Source organism: Mustela nigripes, chromosome 3 (genome assembly GCF_022355385.1).
Source record: "Mustela nigripes isolate SB6536 chromosome 3, MUSNIG.SB6536, whole genome shotgun sequence".
Taxonomy (NCBI): domain Eukaryota; kingdom Metazoa; phylum Chordata; class Mammalia; order Carnivora; family Mustelidae; genus Mustela; species Mustela nigripes.
This window is the reverse complement of record NC_081559.1, coordinates 49,141,010-49,156,778: the sequence shown is the minus strand read 5'-3', so window position 1 is coordinate 49,156,778 and position 15,769 is coordinate 49,141,010. Positions and strand designations below refer to the sequence as shown.

Here is a 15,769-nt window from a genome sequence, read left to right as displayed (position 1 = left end):
AGGAAATATCCAAAAATATTACTTTTTTTAAAATCTGAGTTTGTTTTTGGTGTCTTTTCTGAGCCATATACCACTTCAGTTACTAAATTTAATCTAATTCAAATTGAGTGAATTCAAATGCTCTGTTACACCTTTTTCTTTTCTGTTTGTCCTTCAAATAACAAATGTCTTTTTTCTCCCAACTTCCTAGTACTTATATACCGTTGACTGGAACAAAGATAAAACCAAGATTCATGTGATGCCAGACACACCAGATATTTTACAAGCCAAGCAGAATCAAACTCTGTACAGTCAGGTAAAGCTATATCAGAATTTGGCTTGAAAGTAATTAAACTTTTTAAATGATGTAATGGTAAATAATTGATGAAAATTCCAAAGTAATAAAAATGAATGACTTAAACTGGCAAGTTAGAGATGCTGCAGAATATGGTGATTAAAAGCAAGAGCTTTAGCTGTGACTCTTGTGCTCTGTGGAGACAGGCACTGTGCTGGTTTTCTTTATCTCAGTACTCATTGTACTTGGCACAGAGAAGGAAATCGATAGATAATTGTTGAAAGAAAAAATTGCATCAGACAGATCTGGTATGGGTTTTTGGCTTTGCCATTTGTGAGTTATATAACATCGGGTCTAAGCCTTAGTTTCCTCATCCCTAAAATTGGGACCATAATAGTGCTTATTGATGAGGACCAAATGAGAAATTTCCATGTAAGGCTCTCAACACAGTACTTAGCACATAGTAAGTTCTGGATGACTTTCAACTGTTTTTGTTAATATTCAGTTTTGACACACATGAAAAATTTTAATAAATTTCATTCATAAAGATTAATTCATTTATTATACCTCATAAAAGGTACATCAGTATCTATTACTTTTATCACTTGGATTATCAAAATTTTGTTTCCTGACTTTTTTTGGTTACCAGTTATTTTAACATCTGTGACTAAAACAGTGAGTCTAGACTGCACTTAACAGCAGGGAGAAAGCACCTGATATACTTGATATGCCCAAACAGTGTCTGAACAGAAAAGCTATTCTAAAACTGTACTGTGTCTCTTGTAACTGAGCCTATTCTCAGAGCCAGAAAACTGAAGCAAGATCCTGTAATACTAAGTCAGTTCTCCCCTAAAACAGCTTGGTTTGGTTTTATCTGTATCTTTAGAGATAAGGTAGATGATAGAATCTCCTGCCTGCTCTCTGGGTAAATTTTGGTTCAGTAATCCACTGGGGTTCTAATATTTACTGAATAATGCTAAGTTATATGTTTCATTTCCAGAAACTCTATAAACTCGGATGGGAAGAAGCTCTGAAGAAAGGCTATGATCTCCCACCTGATGCAATTTCTGTACAGTTGGCCAAAGCTTCAACAGACATTGCTAGTGATGTAAGTTTGGCTTGTTTGGCTTTTATGATGCATTTTATCTGAATCAGGTACCTTCATGCTGGTGACTACTTTTACAGACAGGCCTTGCCTTTCAAAATGTAATGCCATTCCCTTCATCTTCTCTTACCTCCCCTCTTCATTTACTGAAAATTTGCTTTCTTTCTTACTGATTCAGTATCAAAATAAGAGCTTCCTGAACACAAGTTGAGTCAGAGGACCTGTGAGATCCATTATACTAAGATGCAATGTTTCTAGACTTTACAAAGAAACCAGAGATTTCAGTTTTCCCTTGCTTGCCTGAAAATAATTTGTTTTGTATTTATCTATTTTAGACAAATTCAAAGTGCCAGAAAATAAATCAACCTCAATGTCCTGATGTTGATAAATTTTTATATGCACATATTTAAAAGTTAGATGCCACTTCTTTTTATTTAACCCATTCTTATATCTACATAATGATAATAAATTACCTTGGGGCATAAAAAATTTAGGAAGTTTCAGGAATTTGGGTTTAAGTTTCAGAGAGCTTAACTTTTTGTTGGATATCTATCTGGTCCCAAAGTTCATAAAATAGGGATATTTGTTCACAAGACAACTTCTAGTTATGATTGGAAAGGATAATAAATTTGGTGAATAAACTAGGTACAATTTTTATTGATTAGTTAAATTTTTGCAAATATTTGACTTTGATATTCTGTATATAGATCAACACGTCATTTTGTTAAATCTAAGAATTAACCTAAAAAATTTCAGAGGACTTTGGAATTTCAGAGGAAGTACTATCTCTTAAAATTTTTTAATATACTTTTCTTCTTTTATTTTTTTAATTTCTTTTCAGTGTTGCAGAATTCATTGTTTATACCCCACACCCAGTGTTCCATGTAATACTTGCCCTCCATAATACCCACCACCAGGCTCACCCAACTCCCCACCCACCTTCCCTCCAAAACCCTTAGTTTGTTTTTCAGAGTCCACAGTCTCTCATGGTTCACCTCCCCCATCAAATTCCCTCAACTCACTTCTCTTCTCCATTTCCCCATGTCCTCCATGTTATTCCTTATGTTCCACAAGTAAGTGAAACCACATGATGATTGACTCTCTCTGTTTGACTTATTTCACTTGGCATAATCTCCTCCAGTCCTGTCCATGTTGATAGAAAAGTTGGGTATTCATCTTTTCTGATGGAGGCATAATACTCCATTGTATTTATGGACCACATCTTCTTTATCCATTCATCTGTTGAAGGGCATCTTGGTTCTTTCCAGTTTGGTGACTGTGACCATTGCTGCTATGAGCATTGGGGTACAGGTGGCCCTTCTTTTTACTATATCTGTATCTTTGGGGTAAATACCCAGTAGTGCAATTGCAGGGTCATAGGGAAGCTCTATTTTTAATTTCTTAAGGAATCTCCACACTGTTTTCTCAAGTGGCTGCACCAACTTGCATTCCCGCCCACAGTGTAAAAGTGTTCCCCTTTCTCTACATCCTCTCCAACACTTGTTAACTCTCTTTTTGATTTTGGCCATTCTAACTGGTGTAAGGTGATATCTCAATGTGGTTTTGATTTGAATCTCCCTGATGGCTAATGATGATGAACATTTTTTTATGTGTCTGATAGCCATTTGTATGTCTTCTTTGGAGAAGTGTCTGTTCATGTCTTCTGCCCATTTTTTTGATGTGATTATCTGTTTTGTGTGTATTGAGTTTGAGGAGTTCTTTACAGATCTTGGGTATCAGCCCTTTGTCTATACTGTCATTTGTCAATATCTTCTCGCATTCCGTGGGTTGCCTCTTTGTTTTGTTGACTGTTTCCTTTGCTGTGCAGAAGCTTTAGATCTTGATGAAGTCCCAAAAGTTCATTTTCACTTTTGTTTCCTTTGCCTTTGGAGACATATCTTGTCTCCAGAGTTGCTGTGGCTGATGTCAAAGAGATTACTGCCTATGTTCAAAGTTGCTGTGGCTAATGTCAAAGAGGTTACTGCCTGTGTTCTCCTCTAGGATTCTGATGGATTCCTGCCTCACGTTGAGGTCTTTTATCCATTTCGAGTTTATCTTTGTGTATGGTGTGAGAGAATGGTTGTTTCATTCTTCTATACATAGCTGTCCAATTTTCCCAGCACCATTTATGAAGAGATTGTCTTTTTTCCACTGTATATTTTTTCCTGCTTTGTCAAAAATTATTTGATCATAGAGTTGAGAGTCCTTATCTGGACTCCGTACTCTGTTCCACTGGTCTGTGCATCTGTTTTTGTACCAGTACCATGCTGTCTTGGTGATCATAGCTTTGTAGTAAAGCTTAAAGTCACGCAACATGATGACCCCAGTTTTGTTTTTCTTTTTCAACATTAGCAATTTTGGGTTTCTTCTGGTTCCATACAAATTTTAGGATTGTTTGTTTTAGCTCTTTGAAAAATGCTGGTGGAATTTTTATCTTAAAATTTTTTAAAACAAGACAAGGACTTGGGTTGGAGAAAAATTGTGTAAAGACAGCATCTGGCAATGAATTCTAAGAATAGAAGGGAAGGTCTTCTTTATTTTTATTTATTTATTTATTTTTAAAAAGATTTTCTTTATTTATTTGACAGATAGAGATCACAAGTAGGCAGAGAGGCAGGCAGAGAGAGAGGAGGAAGCAGACTCCCTGCGGAGCAGAGAGCCCAATGCAGGGATCGATTCCAGGACCCTGGGATCATGACCTGAGCTGAAGGCAGAGGCTTTAACCCATTGAGCCACCCAGGCGTCCCGGGGAAATCTTCTTTAAATCAGTTCATTTGTGGCACTCTAGAAATGTGGGAAAATCAATTAGATAATTTATTATTACTCACTCACTGTCTTGCTGGTCAGTTCCTTATTAGAATGAATCAACATGCCAAAGAACCTACAGCAATAATGATGCTTGAATGTTCCCGCAGGAGCATTTAATGTTATGTCTTCTACATGAGGTGAAGATTATTTAGATTATTTAGATTATTTAGAAACTGAAGAAATAGCATCAGTGATTTCCTAACTATACTTTTGATAGTAGCTGATTTCTTTTTGTGTGAACCATTAGTTAGAACTGTTTGAAGTCTTACCCTAAAATTAACTTTATGTGAACTTTCTCACCACTGTAGAAATTATATCTCCTCTTAGTTTCAAACTTTTTAAAAAAATTTATTTATTTATCTTAGAGAGAGAGGATGAATTGGGGGAGGGGAAGAGGGTGAGGAAGAGAAAGAGAATCTCCAACAGACTCCCTGCTGAATGCAGAGCTGACACAGGGCTCAACCTCACAACCTTGAGATCATAACCTGAGCCAAAATCAAGAGCTGGACACTTAACCAACTGAGCCACCTAGGTGCTCCTCAAATAGTTTTTATATTCTATAAAATTTAAGGAAATTAGAGGGGTGCCTATGTGGCCCAGTGGGTTAAAGCCTCTGCCTTCAGCTCACTCAAGTCATGATCCCAGGGTCCTGGGATCGAGCCCCTCATCGGGCTTTCTGCTCAGTGGGGAGCCTGCTTCCCTGTGATCTCTGTCAAATCAATTAAATAAAATCTTTTTAAAAATTAAGGAAATTAGAGATTTTTATGAGTACTTAATTTAATAAATTAGAATCATAGAATTTAGTTAGACAACACAAAAGCTTTTTTTTTGTAATTTTTTTTTTCAAAGATTCTATCTATTTACTTGACAGGCAGAGATCACAAGTAGGCAGAGAGGCAGGCAGAGAGAGAGGGGGAAGCAGGCTCCCTGCCGAGCAGAGAGCCCGACGTGAACCCTGGGATCATGACACAAGCCCAAAGGCAGAGGCTTTAACCCACTGAGCCACCCAGGTGCCCCAACACAAAAGCTTTTTAATGCAGTCTCCCACTCAATGTCCTTCTCTCCACCTTCAACAGGTGGTCATCTGGTCTGTGAACATTTACACATGAAAGAATTTTGCACATAAAAAAATTTTATGTGCCCCTTTAGAGCAGGTCATTTCCTTGTTGGATCATCTTTAGTTGTCATTATATAGTTCCCTATTTTGAATTTGATTATGTTGTTGATCAACTCTAAGTCTGTTCTAGAATATCACAAAGTAGCTTATTTCTTATTCCACCTGATACCTCTTCATTTTACACGTTTTTAGTTATTCTCCTTGGTTTTAGTTTTATAAGTCTTTCAGTATTCTGATTATTCATGACTCTTGAAAAGCTCGTCACTCTACTTGTGATTTGTTCTATTTTTTTCAGTATCCTTCTCAAAATATTGTGCCCAAATTTAGTGGTGCTTCCCTGTCACAGGAGGTTAGGCCAGAGTAAATGAGTTTCTGACTTGTTTTTATCTGTGTCCCTGCAGAATCTTTAACATTAGTTTTATAAGCAGCTTTGTCAGCTTGCCCATACTGAACTTATAGTCAACCTAAACTCCTGAGTATTTATAATATATATAATTGTGACTCCGGGTATGAAGTGAGAGTAGGACCTAACTCCATGAAGGAGTAGCCCAGGCACCTAACATCAAGTAAATGCTATTATTACTATTGTTATTATTGTTACTATTACAATAGTCATCCAGTATTAATGCAGTTTTTTCCCAGTTAAATCTAAATAGTGGATTTCACTTTTCTTAAATTTATGTAGTTCATTTGACTTGTCTTGGCAATATGTTGAGATCTTGAGGAATTCTCTTTCTAATCTAATGTATTTAGCTTTTTGTAGCTACATGTGCATGAAGGTATGGATCCTGAACAGGACAAGATTATAATATATAACCACATAGCAAACCACTAAAATTCCTACTGCTTAATAAGTTAATCTATACCATAACTCTTGTTGCTCAAGTCCTGAATCTTTCTTATTTCTTGGCCATGCAACCCATATTTTCAGATCACTCCCATAAGGCTATCAAAAGAGTTTTGTGCAAATGTTACCCTAAGGTCTGCATACCCAATGTCTAGCACCTCCTGGCATATATTTTTGTCTCTAGTTAGAATTTAGCATAATCTTCCCTGAGAATCAACTACATTACATTTTTTTCTGGAAGCGTTTATGTAAGTTCTTACATTTCTTACTAAATTAACAGGGACATCACTTTTCTCTTTTCAGTTTTGGAAAACAGACATGCCAACAATGCATATGGAGCTTTTAATTAAGCTCAGATTGTTGAGCTTCACATGATCTTTGTTTATGTTAATAAAAGAACTGATTCTTTTGATTTCAGTTTAAATACAAACAAGGCTACCGCAAACAACTTGGCCACCATATTGGATTCCGGAGTCTGCAAGATGATCCAAAGCTTGTGCTGTCCATGAATGTAGCCAAAATGCAGAGTGAAAGAGAATACAAAAAGGACTTCGAGAAGTGGAAGACCAAGTTCAGCAGCCCAGTAGACATGTTAGGAGTGGTGCTGGCCAAGAAATGTCAGCAATTAGTCAGTGACGTAGACTATAAGAACTACCTGCACCAGTGGACATGTCTGCCTGACCAGAATGATGTTATTCAAGCTAAAAAAGTTTATCAACTGCAGAGTGAGGTCAGTTTCTATTTAATTGAATGGCTTATATATTACTATTTGAGTAGCCATTTGGTCACAGAGAGACAAGGTAAAAAGAGGAGTTGTTATTGAATATCTAAAATGCATCTGTTTGTAATGTGTAGAATCACTTGAGTCGAGGGTCCAAATGAGGATGGGCTTTTGATGGAGTGCTTTGTATTTTCACAGAATCTGTATAAGTCTGACCTTGAGTGGCTAAGAGGCATAGGATGGAGTCCCCTGGGTTCTTTGGAGGCAGAAAAGAACAAACGGGCTTCAGAAATCATCAGTGAGAAGAAATACCGTCAGCCCCCAGACAGAAACAAATTCACCAGCATTCCCGATGCCATGGACATAGTTCTGGCAAAGACAAATGCCAAAAATAGGAGTGATGTGAGTAACTCTTTAGAAATAAATAGAAAAGTTATAGTGCCTGATAACTGGTAGGTGCTCAATAGCATTTGCTTAATAATTAGTAGGCTAGCATAGCTTCATATCCTACAGCATAGCACAACACAGCATGATGCATAATGTTGGTTGCTTCATTTGAATTATCAACTACCCTATACTGAATCACGTAAAATGTGTTAGTACCAATTTTTGTCATCTAAAATTTTCTTATTTATTTATTTATTTATCCATCCATCCATCCATCCATCCATTCATCCATTCATCCAGCCAACCAACTAACCATCCTGTAAATGAGAGCGCTATCAAACATACTTTTTTTTCTTTGAAACTTGAATGTGTTAAAGACCCAGACTTTGCGTTGTTGTTGTTGGGGTAAAGTTTATGAACGGGCGGTATTTTGAGTACTTTGCACAGGCAAATGGAAGTGTTATAAAGAGTGTATTTTCTGCCAAACTTTTATAATACATTTAGCTTCGCCAAGTCAAGACACGTAGGTAATATCATACATATATACATGTGTGTGTATGTGTGTGAATATATCCCATCTTCAACTTACTTCCCTCTCACTGATACCAGTGTGTGGCATGTAACTCTAAATATTTTTTGAATTAAATAAATAAAAGATAGCAGTGTAGAGTAATTCTATGCAAAGGGAAAGAGTACTCATCATTGTTCAGTGAGAAACATAACCCTGAAAATTACAGAAAGTTGAATGATGTGCACTGAGATTTTGGAACAGGTAAGAAAGTTTAAATTGATGCATAGTAATAATTGTCTGGGTCTTAGAAGGATCTGATTACTTCTGCTATATATTTTACACCTATCATATATATTAGTTTTATTATAAACCTCATAACCAGCTTATGGTAAGTATTTGAGAAATTGTAGCTCCTCTCTTCCCAACCAACCTTTCATGGGCTTCTTGCAATTTTTGTATCCAAAATTTATAATAAATGCTGACCTGTCAGTTTTATTATAAATATTCAGGTTTTCTTTTCTTCTTTTTTTTATGATGGTAATTTGAATCCAATAGGCTGACTAATAAAGCAACAAATTTATGCAAAATAGCTCCCCCTTTTCTCCATGAAACAGAGCCGTGTACAGAGCTCTGAACTAATAAAGTGGGCAAGAGAGAAACCTTCAATCATGAAATTTATCAACATTAAAAATGCCTCGGAACAGACCTCTTCAGCAGTATGCCCTGTTTGTAGCAATGTGGAGGTATAGATACCTTAAGGCCTTGGAAAAGGGCCATGTGGATTCTTGAGCCCTCTGTTTCTCCTTTTTTTAAAAAAAATTTATTAATTTTTTAAAGATTTTATTTATTTAGGGGCTCCTGGGTGGCTCAGTGGGTTAAGCCGCTGCCTTCAGCTCAGGTCATGATCTCAGGGTCCTGGGATCGAGCCCTGCATTGAGCTCTCTGCTCTGCCGGAAGCCTGCTTCCCCTCCTCCCCCTCTCCACTGCCTGCCTCTCTGCCTGCTTGTGATCTCTGTCAAATAAATAAATAAAATCCTTAAAAAAAAAAAAAAGGAGAGAGAGAGAGAGAGAGACAGCAAGAGAGGGAACACAAGTAGGGGGAATGGGAGAGGGAGAAGCAGGCTTTCCATTGGGCAGGGACCCGAGGCAGGGTTCAGTCCCAGGACCCTGGGATCCTGACCTGAGCTGAAGGCAGACGCTTAACGACTGAGCCACCCAAGCACCCCTCTCCTTTGAATAATAAACCAATACATGTATCTCAGGATAAACAAATACTAGCATTTCTTGTTTTTCAGGGAGGGTGGGGCAGGGTTGTGGTGAAAATGACACCATTGAAGAAATGGTCCAACTTAGTGGTTCTCAACCAGGGACATTTAGCAACACCTAGAGATCTTTTCAGTTGTCACAACTTGAGGCTGGCATGCTACTGGCATCTAGTGGATAAAAGTCAGGGACGCTGCTAAACATTCCAGAAGCATACAGGACAAGATCCCTTCAACGAGGAATACTCCAGGATACAATACCAATAGTGCTGAGGTTGAGAATATCTCATCTTAATCAGAAAGGTGAGCACAAAACCAGTATAAACATATGTGGAAATCGACAAGCCTTGCTTTGTTTTTATCCTGAAGGTCTTAGCTTCTGTGGGTTATGTGCATGTGCAGGAAGGAGAAAAGCATCAACCCCTGTAACCCACACTAAGTGCCTTAAGGGGAAACTGACAAGTTCAACTTGAGACTTCTCAAGTTTTTATATTGAAATAATTTCAGGCATAGAGAAAAGTTGCAAAAATAGTACAAATAATTTAAATATATATGATAAATATATAAATGTAATTATGTATGCATATCTCTTTCTTTATCCCAATTCCCCAATTGTTAACATTAGTTACACTTGCTTTTTTTTTTCCTATTTTTTTCTGTTGTATATATGTAAGTTGCTGCATTGATGCCTCTCTATCCCCAAATACTTTAGTGTGCATTTCTTGAAAACAAGAACATTCTTTTACCAAGCCACAGTGCAATGATCAAAATCAGGAAATTAGCTTTGAAACAATACTAGTCCATAGAATTTATTCAGTTTTATCATGAATGTCCTTTATACAAAATAAAAACTATTTTCTGATCCAGAATGCAATCCAAGATCACACCCTGCATTTGTTTGTGGTGTCTGTAGTCTCCTTTAATCTGGACTGGCTCCTCATTCTTCCTTTGTCTTCCAAGTCCTTGACATCTGGGAAGAACATAAGCCAGTTGTTTTGCAGAATCTTCAACAGTTTGGGTCTATTGTTTCCTAATGATTTGATTCAGGTCTTGAACTTTTAGCAGGACATCACATGTAGTACCCTCCTCCGTATGTCCTATCAGGTGATCCATGATATCTTTGCATTCCAATACTGATCATTTGATTTTTGATCACTTAGTTAAAGTGGTATTGAGAGGTTTCTCCACTGTCAAATTAATATTTAATCTTTTGTAATTGATACGTGTCTTGTGAGGAGATTCTCTGACAGGTCTCTGTTTTTTATCAAACTTTCACCCCCTTGTTTTAGTAAACAAATGAAATTTTTGTTTGGGTTGTCTTGTCTTCCATAGAAGAAAGATAGCGGATGGCTCTGGGACATAGAAGACATTTTGATAAATTCCATACAGAATTCTCTTGGGATCCTAATCCACCCAAATTATTAGAGCCATAAATAATAAAATGCATAGGGACTGTGACTCAAATTTCTAAATATACCTCAAATATGTCATTTTTTGAGAAAGGAAGGACTATCTCCCAGATAAACAGTGAGGGAGACCTTTATAATCAGATGGAGAACTTCTGTTCTATTTGATGATCATGGCAGAAACTCTCATTACTTGGATTGATCTCTAATGGGCAGGGATATTTGTAATCTTGAGAAAGTAATCCATACTTTATATTTTGAAAGATAGTTATATCCCAGGCAACTAAAAAACAAAACAAAACAAAACAAAAAACCACTACTTATTTTCTGTTCATGTTATCTGCTTATGCTATCAGTTAAAACCCCTAATTCAGATGAATTCAGTGATCCTGCTTGAAGTTTATGATGTCATTCACTATTTGAATGAAACCACTGAAAAGCTCTTTTTTCTCATTTTAGAGACTTTATAGAGAAGCTTGGGACAAGGACAAGACTCAAATCCACATCATGCCTGATACACCTGACATTATTCTGGCTAAAGCAAACTTAATCAATACAAGTGATGTAAGTTTCCAAATTCATGTTTTTCAGAAAGCTTTTTATTGCTTCTAAGGCAAAGAATTGGAAATAAATTGCATGTCTGAATGATTTTGTTTAATGAACTACATGTGACTTAGATTCCTTATTTAGTGGTTTTTAGGTTGAATATCAAAATAATTGGCACTCCCTATCTCAGGCAGAGTTGGGGGTCTGTGCTGTCTGTTCCTTGTAGTTCTTTATGACACATATCATCATAATATAATGGTTTATATTGCTCTTCCCTGTATGAATGGGAGCTCCTCAGGGTCAGAGACAATTTGTATTGGGCTTACAGTGCCTAGCTAGTATAGCGCCCAATACACACAAAACTCAATGAAATTTCAAATGAATGAACATTAAAAAACCCATGCAGGAGAATTCCATTTTTACTTTTATTGTCCTCATAGCAGAATTTCCTGAAATCTGTAGATGTAAAAATTAAATATTTTAAAGACAAATTCTAAACTCTAATAGAAAGGCTTCAACATTAAATAATGTATTAGGATAATGCCACAAATGACTAAAATATGGACACATTCCAAGATCAAAAGTCATTTTAAACAATCTGGTTTCAGAATAAAGTGCATTAAATTGTATTCTCAGATATTTCATTATGTAACAAATCTGAAGAAAGTATTTCACTTGAGCTTTTATATTCAAAATTTAAATTTCCTCCAAAAAAATCTTAGATTTAAAAAACTATGAAGGATTTTGTTTCTTACCTCCAGATGCAGACCCTACTATGGACAGCTCTATATTGTAAAATAGGCTATTTTGCTACCTGTTAGCTGTGTGAAAGAGGCAGCCCATTAGGCATACTTTTTCCCCACGAAAAGCATTACTCTCGTCTAGCAAAAACTTCCAATGAAACACTCAAAGTTAATTGGAAAACAGCACCTAAATGATATTTTATTTCACTTCTCTATCAATTTACTTCTGCCTCATTCTCAGAAATATTTGGGAAGAGCTAAAATTTAATTATGTTGATTTGGGTAATCGAAGAGCTTTACAGTTTAAAATAGGATCATTAGCAATCAATGGGCATAATTTCCAATTACATTTGAGTATTCTAGAGCAGATACTATTTCAGGGACTCTTAAAATATTTAGCACATTGCATTCATTATGCTGCAGTTGTTTATGGAAAACAGCTTTTCCCAAAGTGATCTTCATCTCTTAACAGAAACTCTACCGAATGGGTTATGAGGAATTGAGGAAAAAAGGTTACGATCTTCCTCTTGATGCCATACCAATCAAAGCCGCAAAAGCATCCCGAGAAATTGCCAGTGAAGTAAGACTTTATCCACTGTTTATATTGATTTGATTACAATGTATCACTTTAAAGCCATTTCAATTTAATCTTAAATTGAACAGAATCTTCCAAGGAGTAACAAATTAAAATAGAGTGGAATGATCCAACTCAAGGTATTTGTAGCTGGAATTTGTATGAAATGTATTATGTGTGACATTTCTACCTGGAGTTAGCCTTTAACCTTTCCTACAAGTATTGTAATTCTGGGGCTCTCTAGGCTTTGTGAAACATGTAGAGTTCATGTGCTTTGTAATTGCAACATAAGTTAATCTTGTAAGCATCAAGGAATATTTTTTTTCTTCAGTACAAATATAAGGAAGGCTTTCGCAAGCAGCTTGGCCACCACATTGGAGCCCGGGACATCAAAGATGACCCCAAGATGATGTGGTCCATGCATGTGGCCAAGATCCAGAGTGACAGGGAATACAAGAAGGACTTCGAGAAGTGGAAGACCAAGTTCAGCAGCCCAGTGGACATGCTAGGAGTGGTCCTGGCCAAGAAGTGCCAGACCTTAGTCAGTGACGTAGACTACAAGAACTACCTGCACCAGTGGACGTGCCTGCCTGACCAGAATGACGTCATCCATGCTCGACAGGCCTATGACCTCCAGAGCGATGTGAGTCTAAGATTTTCCTTTGGCTAACTAAATACCATGGCTGTTTTCCTAAGAAGAAAATTTTCCCTAAAGTAAGTGGTGTTGAGTTTACACAACTGAGTTCTGTGTCCCTAGATTAATGCCCATGCCCCATCCAGTCCCCTAAATATCTGGATGCACCATTATCCCACAAAGAGCCAACAAAACCCTCATTGCTTTGGTGAAAGCCTCTAATATTCTGATCTAGAAGAGTTGGATCATTTTCTGTGTGCTACTATTTAAAATACTATCTAAAATAAAATATTTTCCAAAATATTCTTCTAATTTGACTATTCCATTGCTTCAGAACACATACCAAAATTTGTAAATTTCCCAAGAATTCAACCATTTAAATATCTATAGTCTAGTAAAATAAATAATATATAATTTTATTTCTTTAGGGGCATATTTTATGCTTATGTTAAGTGGCTTGTCACCTGTAATTTCAGAATTTGTATAAGTCCGACCTTCAGTGGCTAAGAGGCATTGGCTGGTTACCTAGTGGCTCTCTGGAGGATGAGAAGAATAAGAGAGCTACCCAGATTTTGAGTGATCACATTTACCGTCAGCACCCAGATAAATTCAAGTTCTCCAGCCTTATGGACTCCATCCCAATGGTTTTGGCAAAAAACAATGCTATTACCATGAATCATGTAAGTCTTGTCTTTAATTGAAGGAGGTATTTGTGTGTGTGTGTGTGTGTGTGTGTGTGTGCACGTGAAAGAGAGAGTGTCTGTATAAACATGGGCATTTTTTTCTATAAAAGAAAAATCGTATTTAATTCTTTTGCTTGGTATTAAAGTGGTTTTTAAGTAAGTGCTGTGCATTTTACTGATATGAGAATCTAGACCTGAAGATGTCACACATATCAACTCACAGAACAGACTGTCTTTAGTCTCATTAAGAACCAGATTATTAAAAAAAAAAAATTTATGTTTCTATTCATTACTAGCCTACACTAATCATGTCTTTTTTTTTTTTTTTCCTTTAGCGCCTATATACAGAAGCTTGGGATAAAGATAAAACCACGGTCCACATTATGCCAGATACTCCTGAAGTTTTACTGGCTAAGCAAAACAAAATAAATTACAGTGACGTAAGCAATATATTCATGGCACGTGATATATTTTACTTACACTGCACTTTATAAATCAAACTTATGATGATTTATGTCTATTTCAGAAACTATATAAACTTGGCCTAGAAGAAGCCAAGAGGAAAGGCTATGATATGCGGCTGGATGCCATTCCCATCAGGGCGGCCAAGGCCTCCAGAGACATTGCAAGTGAGGTAAGTGCACCTAAAAAGTTCTTTGCCCTAGCTTTGACTCAAAGATTTTTCTGTCTCCTGGTTATATGGTAGGGCAAGTAAGGTACAAGGTTAAAGTTCTTGCCAACAGTCTTTTTTCTAAATATAGTTTAGAATCAAGGTAATAAAATTCTCAGTACAAAGCTATGATTGAGTCCATAGCAATATGCATTTCAAAATATTGTCCATTTCATGCCGAATGAAAGCATTGGCTATTTGGCTGTAGTGCAGACATCTTTTGGGCTTTTCCACATGATAATTCTTATATACAATTGAATTCATTGTAGGATTCCTTCAAAACTAACTCACGCTTTATGAACCAATGAACCTACAAGGGCTGAATGAATATGACACACTATTCGTTGTGCAGTCATCCACACGTACCGTGTGTTTGCTTCTGCATTTGGTGATTGGTTGCCAATATTTACTATCTTTAAGTGATTTCTTTACTTACATTTCTAGGAACTTTTATCCTTCTATTTCATTAGTCAACAAAGTCAAGAATATAGTTGTTTCTTTATTTCCGAAATATGAGAAGTAACTATCATAATTTAAAAATAAATGGTCAACATTTACAGAAGGGTTAAAAGTATTAAAATGTATCAAAATAATGTATAATACCTGCTGCCATTAAAAATTCATATTTATAAAGAATATTTAATGACACAGATGAGTGCTTGTATAATAACTAGAAAAGCCAGGTCTTATTCTAATTTTATTCTGACACACACACACACACACAATGAAAAGTGGTTTTATGGTGGTTAACACTGAGTGATAGAATAATGTTGTTTTTTTTTGTATGCATATATACTTTATTTTCTAAGTTGTTAACAAAGTACATGTATTTATATATAGGAGGAAATCATTATATTTTAAGGAATAGGAAAATTGGGGCCTAGTAATTGCATTTTACTAAAAGTTAAAACAGTTGATCACAAGGATTTTTCTTCTTCTAGTACAAGTACAAAGAAGGCTATCGTCAGCAACTTGGCCATCACATTGGTGCCCGAGCAATACATGATGACCCCAAGATGATGTGGTCCATGCATGTGGCCAAGGTCCAGAGTGACAGGGAGTACAAGAAGGACTTTGAGAAGTGGAAGACCAAGTTCAGCAGCCCAGTGGACATGCTGGGGTTGGTGCTGGCCAAGAAGTGCCAGACCTTAGTCAGTGATGTAGACTACAAGAACTACCTGCACCAGTGGACGTGCCTGCCTGACCAGAATGATGTCATCCATGCTCGACAGGCCTATGACCTCCAGAGCGATGTGAGTATATGAGGATCATAATGGCATGCAAAGATAGGAAATCAGTGAATTAACATCCCTTGGAGAAGGTAACAAAAGGCACCAAGCTTACGAGGCCCTGCAAGGCAGGAATAGCATTTCTTCTTTCCTTGAGAGTAATAATTGTTTAACTTTCCAGACAAAAAGAAGTATGATCTGATAGACTGTCCATTCAACTGTATTTTCAAGAGTACTCTTTATTTCATATCC

General features: G+C 36.6%; 1 protein-coding gene across 1 annotated transcript in view; it reads left to right on the top strand.

Annotated features, from left to right (window-relative positions):
- NEB (nebulin) overlaps positions 1-15,769 on the top strand; it is a 207,481-nt gene that overhangs the window by 70,363 nt on the left and 121,349 nt on the right. The window contains exons 49-59 of the mRNA XM_059393958.1: positions 191-295; positions 1,275-1,382; positions 6,570-6,881; positions 7,071-7,274; positions 10,898-11,002; positions 12,200-12,307; positions 12,633-12,944; positions 13,412-13,615; positions 13,954-14,058; positions 14,145-14,252; positions 15,230-15,541. Coding sequence (XP_059249941.1) covers positions 191-295; positions 1,275-1,382; positions 6,570-6,881; positions 7,071-7,274; positions 10,898-11,002; positions 12,200-12,307; positions 12,633-12,944; positions 13,412-13,615; positions 13,954-14,058; positions 14,145-14,252; positions 15,230-15,541 — 1,983 coding nt within the window. The remainder of the gene's footprint in view (positions 1-190; positions 296-1,274; positions 1,383-6,569; positions 6,882-7,070; positions 7,275-10,897; positions 11,003-12,199; positions 12,308-12,632; positions 12,945-13,411; positions 13,616-13,953; positions 14,059-14,144; positions 14,253-15,229; positions 15,542-15,769) is intronic.